Consider the following 18,222-nt stretch of genomic DNA (forward strand, 5'->3'; position numbering starts at 1 on the left):
TGTGTTTGTAGTGAATTGGTTTCTTCATTTAAACCATCTTTCGTGTTTAAATCATAAGTGTCTTATATTTATTTAATCAATATAAATGAAGTTCAGAATATAAAAGAAGCAAATTATCATTTCTAAAGGAGATTGCAAGTACTCGCAAAACGTAAAAGACTACATTTAATAGCGGACATACTGAACAAGGCAGTGCAGAGTTAATTCATTGCGTGATATACATTATATATATATATATATATATATATATATATATATATATATATATATATATATATATATATATATATATATATATATATATATATATATATATATATATAGAGAGAGAGAGAGAGAGAGAGAGAGAGAGTATGTAAGCTGTATTTTTGATACACCACTTCGTATAAAGTTTTCACTGAAATGAAACTCGGCAAACCTCGTTTTCTTTTAGTGAAAAAATTGTACATCTCGTGGTATATCAATGTATATCAATGATAGAGCTTTCATTAGGTTACTCTGTGTGTGTGTGTTGCTGTGTTTGTTTGATTTTATAACAACTCCATGCACAACAGAAGACAGAAAGGTTTTTATTTCTAAACGTAGTTCCTATCACGTGGACACCATGAATGGGACGACCGTACTGAGACAACCAGTCTGAGATAAGATAAGTAAATTCAGCAAATGCTTAATAGGAGGATAATATGTAAAATCTTCTTTATTCCAACTAACTCTGCTTATCGATTTGCAATGCCAGAAAGAGCAATTTTTTTTTCTTCCTTAGCTTCAAGTTAGTTTAAACATTATAATAGCAACATCATAAATATATGCTCAACTTAATATGGAGAATATATATGAAATTCAAGCAAGAGTAATGACTGAGAAATGAAACATTTTATAAAGGAAAGGCTGGCAATGATAGATTACAGCTAAAATAACTAAATCTACATATCTTAAGTCTATGCATAAAATTAAACGTTAAAGTTTTAAAGCATTTTCTCCAATCTTTTCAGCTGAAGATGCGTTTGTACTTGTCATCTGCTGCAAATGATTGTTATTGTCGTCCGTCGCTAGTGACGATGAACTGTCAGAATAAAGCCATCGGGACATTTTGGACTCGGACAACACTGTCCTTGTATGTGTTCGAGAGTACATTCCTCAGGGAGTTTCCAGGCTGGACACCTTTAAAACAAAAGAAACAAATATCGTTTAAGAAAGCGATTATTTTCTCCGTACAGTTATTGCCACGTTTCCAATATATGGATCGTAGTATCAACATTGACCGCTCTAAGTAAGCCAATGAAACTTTTGTTTGATGAGCAGTCCATTGTTTGCCTCACGTGAATTCTTGAGAAAAACGTGTTATATCTTGCTTGTACTCTATAGTCACACTGACTCAGAGGTGTCAACATAATAGTGTTCTTCGAATGCGATTTGGTTTTTATGCTTACACGAGGAGACGGTTAAAGCTATTCGGTTGCTGGTCCGCGGAAAAAGCAATCGCGTAGTGTCAGCATAAATGAGAGTCAGGCGAACTCGGATTCAAGGAGTTATTGAGTTTACGCAAAATATTGTTGTTGACATTGAAATCAAAGTTTATATTTGACAAGAGATGCAGGTTACATCCCTTTTCATAAAAGTCTGGGGTAACTGAGTATTTAAAACTTGTCTGTAATGGCAGACAAATATTCGGTTCATCGGTCACAAATAATACCGATAAGATCTTGCAGAATCAATTTGTATTATTTTTGTGTCCATCAGTTCATTTGGGCTAGAATTTATTTCTTCAAACTGTACATTTCAAGTGAATTTTCTCTGGAAATACAGAGTGCTCATTAAAAAATAATATTCTTGGACAGAGTCATTCACTGGGATTTACAGTGAATTAAAACCTGCAATGATAATAGAGTGTTTCAATAAAAGACTGCTAGTACAACAAAGCAATACAGGCCGCTATAGGCACATCGACACTTTCAGCGTTCGACTTAATTTGGATTTCCCGTAAAGTATATTCAGAACTGAAAATTATTAGGACTTGTATCTGTAATTCTATGACAATTTTGGGATTTAATTCGCAAAACAGTAAGTTCTTTTTCTCATTTTCACTTTTTATTTGAAGGAAATAAATTCTTTTATTGAATTTTACAAAGATTGTTGCTTTTCACTCTTTTCTGTTGCTTATTTTAAGGGCATGGACTCGTAACAATATATATATATATATATATATATATATATATATATATATATATATATATATATATATATATATATATATATATATATATATATATATATATAGAGAGAGAGAGAGAGAGAGAGAGAGATTGATATCGACACAAATACAAAACAGGTTTAGGATTTGTCATTAAAAATGTTAATAAAATGATATTTGGAATTTAATCATTGCTGAACAGTCTTTAAGAAAGCAAGGAAACAAATGTATATTGAAATTAAGACTGTTTTGAAAGCTGATAGCAATATCAATACATTGTTTATCGAACTTTAAATCGATCTGTCCATCTTATGATCAATAATATTTTTTTTATATATAATGAATATTGTATGCAACCAATGGATAAAATAGTCAGACAGACAGACAGACGAGAAAAAAAGACATGAATAATGGACACAATTGCAGATATTAGCGACGACATCGAGACAACAGCCAACACTCACTTACCAACACATTAGGATAAAATTAGGTTTCTTCAAATATTTTCTAAATGCAACGATTTACTGCATTGTTTGTCTGAGAGAGAGAGAGAGAGAGAGAGAGAGAGAGAGAGAGAGAGAGAGACTTACCTCTTATTTCCGACTGTACTTGCTGTTACATGAACGTAGTTAAAACAAACACCACAGTACTTCGCACAATTTTGACGGGCCCACTGTCCGTATGTCTGACACATCCCTGGTCCCCCATACTCAATACAGTTAGGAATACTGTCCTTACATAGTACTTCTAGTACTTCTGCAGAAAGAAAAGTGTATTTATCTTATGAGCGAGCTTGTGTGCGTCAGTGCTTCTGTAATATTTCATAAAAACATCAAACATGTGATAAGGGTAGATCTTACATGTGTACAATGTTCTCACAAACTCGACCTTTACCCCCTTTGTGGTGAAGGGTGTAACATAACGAACAGTTTGGAAAAATGTGGAGAAAAGTAAGATTCTCTGTTTATGTTTTTAAATTTAATAATGTCTTTCCATTTTGGTGCGCAAATTGTGCACTGACGAAGACTGTCTAATTGTCGCGTTTTACTGACAGCAGCAAGCAAAGGTGTATGAATATATGGTAAAGAAAGTCTTTATGCGATTACAACAACTTACTTGTTTTCATGTAAAATTTAATTGTAACAAACACACACACACACCATATGTGTTTATCTCCACGTGAATACGGTAATTGCTATAACGTGTCACAGGTAATAATAATTATAAGGTCTCATTTAGAGTTAATATTAGCTATATGTATGAGGTGTCAGTTAGAGGTAATAAAATATATAAGGCCTCAATCATAAGTAATAATAACTATAAGGTGTCAGTTAGAGGTAATAAAATATATAAGGCCTCATTCATAAGTAATAATAGCCATAGGTGTCAGTTAGAGGAAATAAAAGTTATAAGGCCTCAATCATAAGTAATAATAACTATAAGGTGTCAGTTAGGGGTAATAAAATATATAAGGCCTCATTCATAAGTAATAATAGCCAAAGGTGTCAGTTAGAGGTAATAAAAGATACAAGACCTCATTCATAAGTAATAATAGCCATAAGGTGTCAGTTAGAGGTAATACAAGTTATTAGGCATCAGTCATAAGTAATAATATATAAATAAGGTGTCAGAGGTAGGTAATACAAGTTTTAAGACGTCAATCAAAAGTAATAATATCATTAAGGTGTCAGTTAGAGGTAACACAGTTCATAAGGCCTCGATCATAAGTAATAATAGCTATAAGGTGTCAGTTAGATGTAACACAAGTTATAAGGGCTCAATCATTGGTAATAATAGCCATAAGGTGTCAGTTAGAGGTAATACAAATTATAAGGCCTTAGTCATAAGTACTAATAGCTATAAGGTCTCAGTTAGAGGTAATAAAAGTCATAAGGCCTCAATCATAAGTAATAATAGCTATAATGAGTCATTTAGGGGTAATACAATTTGTAAACCTCAGTCATAGGTAATAATAGCCATAAGGTGTCAGTTAAAGGTAATAAAAGTTATAAGGCCTGAATCATAAATAATAATAACAATAAGGTGTCAGTTAGAAGTAATAGAAATTATAAGGTCTCAATCATATGTATAAATGACTATAACGTGTCAGAGGTAATATAAGTTATAAGGCCTCAATAAGAAGTATTAATAGTATAAGGTATCCGTTAGGGGTAATATAATTTAAAAGGCCTCAATCATAAGTAATAATAGCTATAAGGAGTCATTTAAGGGTAATAAAAGTTGTAAGGCCTCAGTCCTAGGTAATAATAGCTAAAATGTGTCAGTTAGAGCTAATATAAGTTATAAGGCCTCAATCATAAGTAATAATAGCTATAAGGTATCAGTTAGAAGTAATACAAGTTATAAGGCCAGAATCATACGTAATAATAGCTATAAGGTGTCAGTTAGAAGTCATACAAGTAATAAGGCCTCAGTCATAAGTAATAAGAGTTATAAGGTGTCAGTCAGAGGTAATACTATTGATAAGGCCTCAATCATTAATAATAATACCTATAAGGTGTCAGTCAGAGGTAATACATTTTATAAGGTCTCAATCGTACGTAATAATAGCTATAAGGTGTCAGTTAGAGGTGATACAAATTAAAAGGCCTCAATCATGAGTAATAATAACTATAAGGTGTCAGTTAGAAGTAATATAAGTTATAAGGCCTCAGTAGGAAGTTATAATAGCTATAATGTATCAGTTACGGGTAAAAAAAGTTATAAGACCTCAGTCATAAGTAATATTAGCTATAGGGTGTCAGTTAGAGGTAATACAAGTTATAAGGCCTCAATCATAAGTTATAATAGCTATACGGTATCATTTAGGGGTAATACAAGTTATAAGGCCTCAGTCATAAGTAATATTAGCTATAGGGTGTCAGTTAGAGGTAATACAAGTTATAAGGCCTCAATCATAAGTAATGATGGCTATAATGTGTCAGAGATAATACAAGTTATAAAGCCTGAATCATAGGTAATAATAGGTATAAGGTGTCAATTAGAGGTCATAAAAGTTATAATGCCTCAGGTTAAAGTAAGAATACTTATAAGGGGTCAGTGAAAGGTAAAAATAGCTATAAGGTGTCAATTAGAGGTGTGTGTGTGTGTGTGTGTGTGTGTGTGTGTGTGTGTGTGTGTGTTCCTTATGGGGTGAAATGACGTAAATAACAAGGTCATAAATAATCCTATGCACTTTAATGACACTAGTTCGGATTCAAATTGTGCAGGCCTTATTCGAAGATAATACGATTTTTAATCTTTAAGTTATCTCTTGTGTTATTTTGTATTATATCAGAAGGTGAGATTTCTTCGTTATTATGGACAACTTTGCTTCTCTGTGCCAAAATGTAAATATTTATTTTTGTACGTGTTCCAGACTATGTGCGTGTGTTTGTAGACAAGTGTGTTTGTGTGTGTGCGTATGTGTTTGTATGCGTCGCATGCATATGTCTTTATTATATCTCCATCAATTGGCTTAACTTCGTGCTATAATGCCTACATAAATATTTGACATATTGGATTCAATTTTAAATAGCCAAAGGGCATCATGCACATTCCAAATTCGATTCGTCTAAAAAATCATGTGATGACATCCATTACCGATTTCTGAAACCAACAATAATTCTAATGAAGCTTTGTTATTGAACCCGAATTTGATTATCGTACGGTTGCTACTAAAATGTTTTAAATGCAAGTAGAAAACAAAAATACTATGAATATTTCCTTTTCTTTTAAAAAATCTTTCTGAAGGAATGTAAAACATATGAACGCGACAAAAATGAATAATATTTATACAAATTACGAAGAAGACTTCCATGATTCTGAATTTGTTTGACATCCATACTTCACACGATCTTTGTTATCTGTTAAAAGAGGTCATGTCAAAGTCTAAAAGAACCGATCTTAAATACCAACCTGTCGTGGTTGCTATAGTTGTGGCTGGAGTGGTGGGAAGTGGCGCATTTTTATCTCCACAGAAGCCACAAAATTTCGGACAGTTTGCTTCGACCCAGGCATGCTGCGATTCTTTGTAGCACATTTCAACTCCATAGTGGGCACAGTCATCGCGTGCATCAGCACAATCTTTCGTCGTATTTGCATTGGCATCTGTATGGTTAAGAAAAATACTCTTAATCATTTTCAATATTTATTTGCCAAATTCAAATTAAGGTTTAATTTACGGTTATATTTTTCTTTCATGAATAAATCCATACAAGGACACTGCCCGAAAATAAAGACTAATTTACTATTCTGTCTGCCCGATTTGGAACTTCGTTCTTACCTATGCAAAATCCACACGTTTTTGGACAGTGACCTCTGGCAAATGGTTCGTAGTCGTAGCACGAATCACGACCGTAGGATCCGCAATTGTCATCGTAGTCTGCACAACCAGAGGGCGTTGTGCGTGGGGAGGTCGTAGATCTCGTGACGAATGATTCGTTCAAATTCACTGTAAAGGCAATTTTAAGTGAAATTAATAGTACATATCAAAACCTCTACCATACCTCACTGATGTGATAAAAAAAAAGTTTCTCGACGTAGCCGTTTTGACTAATATGTATTACATCTTACTCCAATGTCACAATTTACTCTTGTGGAGGTTAAATTACACTGTGTTCTCTTCGTATTTGATTTAGACTCGTAATACAGCACAGGCGTACTATTTTACTGCTTGGCTTTTGATCGCTAAGAAAACAAAACGACCAGACACCAAACTACATCAAACTATCACAGTAGAAGCCAACCGTTGCTTAGTCACTATTTGAAGAGACCACTGCCTATTATTATATATGTGTTTTAAGTTGTCGGATAATGCAGCAGCATTTTGCAATGATGATGTAACAGCAAAGTTTCATTATATGATATATTTACATTTTAATTTAATATAAATTCTCATTCTCTCATTCGTTTGTATAGTTAATCTTTTTGTTTTTCTATGCAGCGAATGACTATGTAGATATTCTAATTAGTAGGCTTTGATTTTTCATCAATTTGTTTCAATTATCGTCTTGGGGATGTTAAATGACGGAACATTTAATCGTAGCCTCTGGAACGGGACAGTTTTGTAGGGCATTGTAAATGTATAGAACTGGTCGTTGAGAACGTATACAACTGGGTAGTGTGAATGTATATAACTGAAACAGATAAACGAAAATTCCTCACCACCACATGTCGTATGTGCGACAGCCGAATTTATCGTTTCCAAAGCATCGAATCCTTCTACTTGATATACCCTGTCTCCACTTGCGATGTTTTTTAACTCCTCCTGCTGCGTCTCATTTCCGATGCCTATTGCAAATAGCGTTATCCCATCGTTCTTTGCCATATCAGCTTGAGCTTTGGTCAGAGTGGGGTATTTGGAAAGACCATCTGTTATAACAATACCGATGTCTGGGGCAGCAGGGCGCTCCCGGTCGAAGCCCTCCGAACGCATGAGTTGCAGAGCGTCGGCAGTGTTTGTCCCCCCAATGGTGTAGTTGATTCCGTCGATTGCCGCCAAAAGTTCTTTTAAGTTAGTGTGGTTATTCAGTTTAAACTCTATGTTTGGATAATCGTTGTATTTGATGACGGCCACACGGGTATAACGGCTATCTATATCAAAGGTGCGAACGATATTTTTCATAAACTCTTTCAATTTCAGGAAGTTTTCGGCTCCGATGCTGCCAGAGGAATCTATGACAAACACAACATCGGCTATCTTGGCAACGCAGGCTGAAAAAGTCAATTAAATTTCGGCGTTTTCAAATTAAAATGTCTTAATCGGTTAAATTTAAAACAATAATGACAATCGTTAGATGAACCTACCAGGTCTGTTAATACATATATTAAAAGGCTTCCAGTTCTATGGTATCATCAGAAAAAACATACTGTTGAACAATAAAGTGACATAGGTGAATATTCCGCAAAGCCGTTAACTAACAAAAAGGTATATTTCATAGGTAGATTTATTCAGTTTGAAGTCGTGAAAAGAAAATGCTGAAACAATATTAAATATATTTTCAGCGAATGGAATTTCAATATTCAATTTTTCTGTTTCTTTCTCGACCACCAACAAAAACACCCCAAGCACAAACATATACGTACACACACCCTAGACATCATATAGTCTTTCATTAGAGTAATGACCCCAACAAAGAGAACGTCAGAACAAACATTATTATACTACGAAGATGAAACAAAAGGCCGACGTTCTTACATGCAGAAGTGGTTGGAGACTCTGACTTTGTTGTGTTGACTGTATTTGTCGGTTGTTCGGTTGTTGTCGGAGCAGCAGCAATTGTTGCAATAGAGGTCAAAATAATAGAACCTGTCGTAGCTGAGGTGGTTGTTGCATTAGACGTCGAAAGAATGGAACTTGTCGCAGCTGAGGTGATCTCAGAGGGCACATTGTGAGCTTCAGACGTGGTTTGTACGGATGGTAATGTGTAAATAATTTGCTTGTTTGTCTGAGACACTGCAATAAAATGCAATATTATGTATAATCGATAATGATAACTTTCAAACTTGTGATGCAAAAATTGACTGTGAATCAGGTGTCTGTACTTTAGTGTTGGGTCCACGGTACACTAAGTTCTTCACTGGTTGAGATCACTTGAATACGCTATATACATATGCCTATTTTGGAAATATTTGTTAGTTATGCAAAATACAAGTTCAGTTTAAAATGTGTGCTTTATCGATTCAACATCCTTTCCAATTTCATTCATTCACAACTCATATTTTACAGAATCGAAATGTCTAACAAATACCTTTAAGAAAAAAAAAGATTGTCATATATTTGTCATTAATGTTATAAAATTTACCGTGCACACTATTTCAACCAGCATAATTCCCAAAAAACTTTGTTCCGCTGGATTCGCAGCAAAGAACAAGTTTTGTCATTACGCATGTATATTGCTTTGCGCATACTGCTAGAAAGAGTTTAGAGAATCGGAGAACTCTGGAAGATAAAATATGACGCATTATGATCATTGTATTAATCATAGGAAAACACAATAAATAATTCACTTCATGTTCATTTCAACAGACATTCAACCTCTGCATCACCATGCCAGGCAAACGTTTTCTAAGTCAATTGGTACGCGCACTTCCGTTACATTTTATCGATGCAGTAAGAAAATGGGTACTTTTTGTGATATATAAAATACCAGGTATTGACAAAGCTGTTTTTCAAGTGTGAACTTAATGGTTTAAGATGTATAATTCGCTAATTTATTCAGACTTAATACTAATGTAAACAAACTTAGAAAATCAAACAAGCTATTTCATATGCTTTATTGAATTTAATATATGTAATGTATTGTTGAATTGCAAGAAAGCAGTATATAGGTAAAAGTGAAAGGAGTTTATAATTTGGAATGACACGGCCTTTTAATAATAAAATATCTGTCTTGAAATTTTAGTACAGACTGTAGTAACCATCTGTTGAGTTTAATTATCGCTGAGCCCACATCTTCTCCTCTAAAAAGAAACAAAGAAAAATGACAAATTCACAACTCATCTTTTAGAAGCTTTAATTAATTTTGAAATTCCACAAACAGTGTGAACTCGATCTCGTAATAAACCATTAAGAGAGAGAGAGAGAGAGAGAGAGAGAGAGAGAGTTGTTGTCTTATCTATCTTCCGCCCTGAATCAATCCGGCTCTGATTAGAAACATTTCATGTACTGACTTCATATATATATATATATATATATATATATATATATATATATATATATATATATATATATATATATATATATATATATATATATATATATATATATGACAGGATATGTGGAATGAACAATCGACAAACTTCTGATATGAAACCATTATTAACATCCTTTTAATATACCAAATGGAAGAGATGAGATGGTACTGTGCTAATCGTATATGCGACACATTGTACCTGTTTCAAGCATTCCTCCTAGAGGGTGAGCCTTGACCAGACTGCATGCCTTGCCACTCGTGAGACAAAATTTTATTTAATGTGAACTCAGTAACGAAACACGAGCTATATTAACAGAGAAAACGTTTGTTATTTTAAATATCTATTATTTAGCATCTTTAGCTCGTATCTTTTATCTTTTAATACTTTATGTTACGTTTATTTGAGAGGTTGTTATTCCTAATTCTATTTTTTTTTCTCGCGGTTATTTATATTTGCATGTTTTAAACTCTTCTTAGTGCCAGTTTTGTGCTGACATTCCGTTAAAGTCTAATATTATCGATCGATCAACTATATTTCTGTAAATTAGAGAGGGGTTCATTTTCTCGTCACAATTAAAATCGTATCCATTATGTTGAAAGTGTCAAGAAAAAGTACTGTCTTGGTATTTGAGAAAATAAATAAAAATTATCTTAAACACAAATATAGCCATGCCAAGTGAATCTGAAGGCAATACATACGATGACAAACTTAAGATGAAGGGCCATAATTCGCTTACTTTCTCGGGTGAGACAAGAGACAAGCAAGTAGAATATTCCTTATAACGGTTGAGTTCAAAAGCTCAGACTGAATTTCAACATCAAAACAGAAGACGAAGCAGAAATGGAACCCAAGCAATTATGTAGCAGTTCAGCCGCCATCATAACCATGATCTGCAATAACAACGACAACAACAATGTTACTCATAGCAATAGCAATAATTAATAAAGCTGACCAGCAGTTTAAACACCACCATCAACATAATCATAGCCGCCACCATCATTACCACCGACATATCGAAATCATCGTCATCATTCTCGCGATCTTCATCACCGCCATTATTTTTACTGTTGTGATCATCGTCATTATTATGATTATATCTATCACACTTACCTCCATCACAAGACACATTGCACGGCTTTAGGTCCCACGCGGTATTTGTAATTCCACACTCCTTTACGCATGCGTTAAACTCCTGCCCTTCTTTACAGCACAGCCCACGGTTACGTGATGCTATCCCTGCCCCACAGGACACACTGCAGCTACCCCATGGATTCCAAGGCTCCCACATGCATCTGGTGACCCCTATGGAGCAATCGTCAGCATCAGAAAGAGCCAGAATACCGAACATGATGGACAGAACGAGGACGGTCATCTTAAAATCTCTTTGTGCTTGGAATGTCTTCTCCAATCCGTCATTGGCTAAAATTGAAACTCACTTCTTATGTAAGCAGCAATCTCAAGAGGCTTCCGAATAAATGACCTTCACCGTAATAGAAATGTAAGCCCTGATGATAAATGCAACTTTATTCCGCTCATTTGGAACAAGTCCAAACCATTCAACTTATTTTGTTTGGTTGGAATCATGTCAAAGAAAAAAACAAAAAACAAACACCAAACCAAACCAAACAAATAGCCCCTCCCCCAACAACCCAACTTAGCATAAAACTAAACATTGTCCTTTGTAGACAATTATTTATTAAGTTCGGTCTTTGTTTTGTGATAGAAAAATATTTTGCACAAAATCTTTTGATTACTTTGCTCTTTAATGCTAGATTTATTGGCCTTGATTTATATCCCTGCACTACCAGCTCGGTGTGACTTAACCACCTTTCTGATAATTAAGATTTTATATGTTATTCTTCTGTACTTGGCACATCAAAGAAAGAGTTGATAAACGTCAGTCTAGACCACCCACGGTGTCTTAGATTTTTCATGAGAAATGTTAGACTTTGCACAGACTTAATCCATACCACCTTCTATGATCAATAAAATACCCATTAAGTGATAGCGTTTTCATCAAAGCGTCCAATAAACTATTATCTAGTGAACGGAAATGAATCTGTAAATCAAAGTCATGATAATCCGCCCGACAAGTGGAAGTCCGTCACAAAAAGAAATACGCGGTGTCCTAAATTTCAAATCAGGTGATGACTTCTTTTCTCAGTAATGCCCTGAAATAAGAAGTCAACGACACTGCAGATTCCAAAGACTTCGAATACTTTATGTGTGTGTGTGTGTGTGTGTGTGTGTGTGTGCTATCATAGATCCCTTAAAATTCCGTAGGAGCAAGGAAAGGGCTTTACATAAAGGGAGGACATTCGCTGGTCCTCTCTTCCTTTATTCATATGTGTTCTCTTGATTAACACTGGCTAGATATGTTAAGATATGTTTAGGATGATCACTTTCCTTGGTTTAACTTAACCGTCCTTCATTTCACTAGGTCCTACCTATAAACGTTTTCAAGCGTAATATTTCTTCCTAGAGTTTAACTTATTAGCGGATTTTCTGTTGTTTCCGATCATGTCCAGACCATGATGGATCGTCTACTCTAGCGTATCTCTGGCAATTCTCTCTCTCTCTCTCTCTCTCTCTCTCTCTCTCTCTCTCTCTCTATATATATATATATATATATATATATATATATATATATATATATATATATATATATATATATATATATATATATATATATATATATATATATATATATATATATATATATATCTTAGAAAAATCAGATTATGTATAGCTTAATGCCAAACCTAAAGATTGCACTCATTTTGGGTGCAGGAAGTTGTTGGCTGCGTTAATCGATCAATATCGCTGATATTAGCCTGATATCAGTCCAATTTAGTCACTGCGAGGGTTTAAAACAACCATGAAATATCAGTAGTACAGGGGGATACCATAGCCTCACGTTTACCTCTGTGTTAAATTTAAGGGGTTGTACAGTAGCCTCAAGATTGATAGCCTCGCTTAGACTTCTTTGTTAAAACAGAGGGGTTTTATCGTATCCTCAAATCGAATATGGAACCGGGTGCGACTGTCTAGCCTCAAATGTTTTATATAGTAGACTGTCAAGCCTCACGGAGAAATGGAACAAGGTGGGACTGTCTAGCCTGAAAGGAAATGGAACAGGATGTTACTGTCTAGCCTCAAGGGTGAATGGAACAGGGTGGTCAGTCTAGGGTTAATGGGAATTGCAACAGGGTGGGTCTGTCTAGGGTCAAGGGTTGCATAGGAACAAACATAACACAACAAAGACATATACATTAACGTACATAGACACAAACAAACAAAACTAAACAGAAGGAAAAACGCTGTTCCAGAAAATTCTGAATCACGGCTTATACGTACACGGTGCAATTTAAAGATTTCATGATCGACGTACCGCTAGAGAAAACAGAGGGGTTGATCACTGATTTGTAGGATTATTTGTTAACCACACTGAAGACGATCCCTTGACATTTTCCATTTATCACCACAGTCTGATGTCCTCCGTTTGGATCGTCTTTAGCAGGCTAACAGAATTGACACCTTCCTAAGTCATCGGCAAGATTTAACACGTACAGCAGTCCAACGATAAGTTTCACATCACCAATGGAAAAGCGAGACTGTACATGGCCCACGTTTCTCATCCCAAATGTGTTTTTTTTTTTTTTGTGAAAGACCATAGAAGCATCAAGCGAAACATCGTTCAAATTAACAACACTCAAGACAAGATGTGTATAGCCCTGGCCATCATGGTGGGATGAACGTATGCTGACAAAAACGATACAGCAGATTGGAAAAGAGCCTGGAAGAGCGTTCGACAATCGGACCTAGCATAGCAACGAAGTAAAGCTGAACTCATGTCACGGAAAAAGGCACACCCCGTGGCATTTCTGAAGTGCAATAACTGCAAGACGTCGTAGTTCCACGCTACACATTAAAAGTGCACCTTCAAGAAGTGCGTGGAGATTTGTTTTGTCGAGGAAAATATTTCAAAGACGGAAAATACATTCACGTCTATAATCACGATGAACATTCCACGCCATTTCTTGTATCACTGCATTACTGGGATACGGGTATTATTATGAGAAATGTGACTATGGGTATAACAATCGAGAGCAACGCAAGCATTGTGGATCGAAATGTCCGGGATATTTGGCCTCAAAACCATGTCTTGACAAAAGCATTGCCCTACTTGCCGGAAACGTTTGTCAGCTCTACGTTTTAACAGCAACATCTGAAGACACACGGTTCACAGCAGAAAAGTGCTTGCCAACTGATGAGATGGTGCTCTACTTGTGGACAAGGTTTTGTTTGTAGCAATAATGCCAAGGCACACATTTGTCCAGGAAAGAAACGATGTCACATTTGTCACCAAATCTTGGACTTGGAATACGATTGCTACACTCAAAAATACCAACCCAACAGGAAGACGAGCAGGAAGAAGGTGACCAGAAGAAAAGGAAATTCCCCTTCTTTTTTTCTCGATTTCTATTGCATGCAAGAGTCTGGCATTTATAGTCCTAATTTCTGCGTCGCTCATCGAGCGTGCGAGAAGTGCATCCAGGAACCTATATGTTGTCATTGCCCTCACTGTTGCAAGATTCCTTGAGGATGTGAAAAATTCTTTCTAGGATTGAATATCGCTGACCGACTTTGCCCAATGGATCTTAGACCCTATCGACGAGACCTGGAGTCAAGAGGACATCGAAAGTTACTGAGATTGCCATCGCAATGCCACGGTGAGGTCCCACAATTTTTGGGATACGATGGACAATTCCTTTTCAAATACTATACGGAATAAAGCATCGAAAGTCCTAATGTCACATTGAACAGAACGAAAATCATTTCCATGCGAACGGGATAAGTGCAGTTTAAAGATTTCATGAGTTACTTGGCCATGCCGTTGAGTTGAATGCCTAATGCGATTAGAATGACAGAAATGGCCAAAGACTATGTTTCTGCACTTTTTAAATACCGAAGCTAATCAAAACGACGGTCTGCAACATTAGCCGAGGATCACTACTACGACCCTGACAACATCCGCACCGAACAACGAGAAGCTTTCTACACTTTGCACCAAATTCACGCCTCGGACCCCTTCAACTTTCAGGAAGAAATGTTAAAGTACTGTCGTTCCGACGTGGATAGTTTATGTCGTTGCTGTGGAAAATTTCCAGAACTATTCATGAAACATGGAGGGATCGATATTTTGAAAGAAGCCTGCACCTTTGCCAAAACGTGTTTCTTAGTGTACCGCAAACGAGTGCCCGAGAAGACATTGGCTGTCATCTGTCCTCAAACGACCACTTTTGTCCAACATCGATACTCGGTCAAAGCCCTACGCTGGGTACATTACTTGTGCGACAAGGAAGGCAAATGGTTCCAACATGCCAGAAACGGAGGAGTCGAAAGGACTATTGTAAATTATTAAGGGGATCGCTTAGACGTAGAAACCCCCAAGATCGTGTACGAGTATAATGGTTGCTTATTTAACGGATGTCCGACCTGCTACCCTCATCGTGACATCGAAAAACAGTTTTTACATCGTACCGTCGAAGACGTGGGCAAATCCACTTTTTAAGGCCAATAAAAGTTAGAACAGCAAGGATACCGACTCGTGGAAATGTGGGAACACGAGTACGAACACCATTTGAAACCTATCCCGAGTTTAAACGTATCGTGGAATGTTGCAAGCTGGTTAACCCTCTGAACCCCCGGGACAGTTTGTATGTAGGACGAAAGAATGACACCTTTTTGCTGTACCACGCTGACGAGAAGAAAGGAGAAGAAGTCAAATACCTAGACGTTTGTTCGCTGTATCATTACGTGTACAAATATTGTTACATTTTCGCATGGCACCCACAATTGTTAATAGAACAAGTCGACGTGGACATCACTCGACGTGGAAAACGTTCGACGATACGAAGGATTGATTAAATGTAAAGTCTTGCCTCTCAGGGACTTGTATCATCCCGTTTTACCTCATTATTGCCAAGGACAACTGATGTTTCCATTGTGTCGTACCTGTACCGAAACGTGCAATCAAGAACGCGCATTGATAGGAACGTGGGCTAGCGTGGAATTGTTCAAAGCTATGGACCAATTGTTAAAAGCATACGAAATTTACCACTTTCACAAGATATAACAGTATTACAAGGATAACGAGACTCTAAAAGGCATTTTTTCAGACTACGTGGATGCCGTTTTGAAACTGAAACAAGAAGCCAGTGATTTTTCTTCCTGCTGTCACGCTCCCAAAGACCAAAAGAAATTCAAAAGAGAAATACGTTGAGCAGGATGGCATCAATTTTGGACCACGTCGAGAAAAACGACGGACGGCGACCGTTTGCCAAAGTGATGTTGAATTGTTTGTGGTGGAAAATAGCACAACGACCGTGTTGACCCAAGACGGAGTATTTGTCCGATCCTTTCCGCTACTTCAAGATAATTCACGACCAAACAAAGTACATGAAACACGTGGATGTCATTCATGAAGACTTGATCTTAGTCAATTACGAAGAAGAACTGGAGTTTGTAGAAGCCGACGAATTGGGAAATGTCATTATTGCAGCCTACGTGACAGCCCATGCCCGCTTAAAATTGAACGAAACTTTAGAATAAGTATGAGATTTTGTGCCGTATTTTGACACGAACAGTTGTATCTACATCGATCTCCTTGGTCTCCGTCACCCTGAAATCGAAGGAGATGAAAGAAGCATAGCAATCTGGAGAGCCTCATGACTTTAAAATGACCACCTACGGACATAGCAAGACTGTTATCACATCGTCAGTAGCGGTTCTCTAGGAGGCATCATCCTTCTCTCCATCTTAAAGTGGGATTCAAATGCCCCGTCAGCTATCCAAAAGAAAAAATGCATCTCCCCCTCTAAACGTTCCAGGAAGAAGGGTATTGGTGTCAAGACCAGGTCACATTCCCAGAAAAAGATAATTCCCAAGAAAAATGTCCCCTGAAAAAGAAACAAGCTTCTACCACCCACAAGAGTTACTGCAACTAAGACGCAGCCTTGCTTTCCCAAACTACAAACTTCGGTACACTTGTCTTCATCAGTAGCATCAGTAGCTTCTTTCCCGTTGTTAGTGATGCCAGTCAAATCCAACTTTACACGTATGCTTCCCCATATGATGAAAAAATGGAAACCCGTGTTTCAAGGAACTTCTTCTTCTGCGGTGACACTCTAATCCTCTTTAGTCGCAGCGGCATCTGCTAACAGAACACATGCCCCCAAAATCGAAGTCCAAGAGAGATCAGGAAGTTTATGGGATATAATCAAGCAAGATCTGTCCCGATTTAGTCCGTTGCGAACCTATCAATGTTGAGTGTTGCCTGTCAAAATGTTGATACGACGTACAGAAAATCATTAGCAACCCATTTCACTAAAAGGGATCTGTTGCAGACGATGGATATCAGCGTTTTTGTGCTCCTGAACGTAAAATGATGTCACACCACCAACCCTCCTCATTTAGCCAAACATTGGAACGTGTTGTCAGTTCTGTCCAAAGCCCCTCTACCCATGCAAAAACACCTTATTCAAACAGCCTCGAACGACATCGTCAATACCGGCAATACCGTGTGAGAGTGTTGCCTGAATGTCTTGAATGGAACGATACCTTTGTCTCAAGATCAGAAAGAACACTTACCTAAACATCGACACAGTCTTCGTCAAACAGTAATAAAGAAAATACATGTCCGTCAAAAGAAAAAGGTGTATATGCATCGTAGAGGAATCTGGCGTGTTATTAGGACCCTTGGTGAAAGGAGTATTGGGAACAATAATTGTAGGACTCATTGGAGTTCATACTTCATCCATTAGTCCAAGATAATAAAACAGACAAAGAAGATTAAAGGGACCTCTTTAGTGGAAAGATATCAATCCGTGTACTTTGGAATCTGATGCAAGGACGAAGGCTGAATTTAGTCACTTACAAACGATGGATGGAATCCCATCTGTGGCAAAAACAACGCTCTCCGCATTTACCCCCAATCTTCATTTGACCAAGATCTCCCAGATACAACACGAATTACAATCACTGATTGATCTCAGTGACTTGTCAGAAACGGCAAAATCGCTACTCTTTCACCAGAAAGCTTTAGACAAAACAGCTCAACTTACTCTGAAACATATTAGGACGCTGATGAAAAGTCGATGGCCACCATCCCCAGTAACCTAGACAGACACAACCCCACGGAGACCAGAGGAAGAAGAGTAACGAGATGTCTTTCAAACGCCGTCTGCGGCTTCCATCCCGAGTAAGACTTCAGTGTCCTTGTTGACCTCTACTCCCACTCCCCAACGAGAAGAACTCAAAGCTTGGGTTAA

General features: G+C 36.8%; 1 protein-coding gene across 1 annotated transcript in view; it reads right to left on the reverse strand.

The window, feature by feature from the left end:
- Positions 1-553: 553 nt before the first annotated feature.
- Positions 554-18,222, reverse strand: part of LOC149802168 (uncharacterized) — a 45,375-nt gene continuing 27,706 nt past the window's right edge. Inside the window, exons 13-19 of the mRNA XM_089956901.1 lie at positions 11,000-11,320; positions 8,391-8,648; positions 7,358-7,906; positions 6,477-6,644; positions 6,110-6,301; positions 2,782-2,947; positions 554-1,161 (exon numbers count right to left, since the gene is read on the reverse strand). Of these exons, the coding sequence (XP_089813027.1) occupies positions 1,050-1,161; positions 2,782-2,947; positions 6,110-6,301; positions 6,477-6,644; positions 7,358-7,906; positions 8,391-8,648; positions 11,000-11,320 (1,766 nt within the window). The 3' untranslated portion in view covers positions 554-1,049. The remainder of the gene's footprint in view (positions 1,162-2,781; positions 2,948-6,109; positions 6,302-6,476; positions 6,645-7,357; positions 7,907-8,390; positions 8,649-10,999; positions 11,321-18,222) is intronic.

This window comes from Sinohyriopsis cumingii, chromosome 4, assembly GCF_028554795.1.
Source record: "Sinohyriopsis cumingii isolate HCF-2022 chromosome 4, ASM2855479v2, whole genome shotgun sequence".
In the NCBI taxonomy this organism is placed as follows: Eukaryota; Metazoa; Mollusca; class Bivalvia; order Unionida; family Unionidae; genus Sinohyriopsis; species Sinohyriopsis cumingii.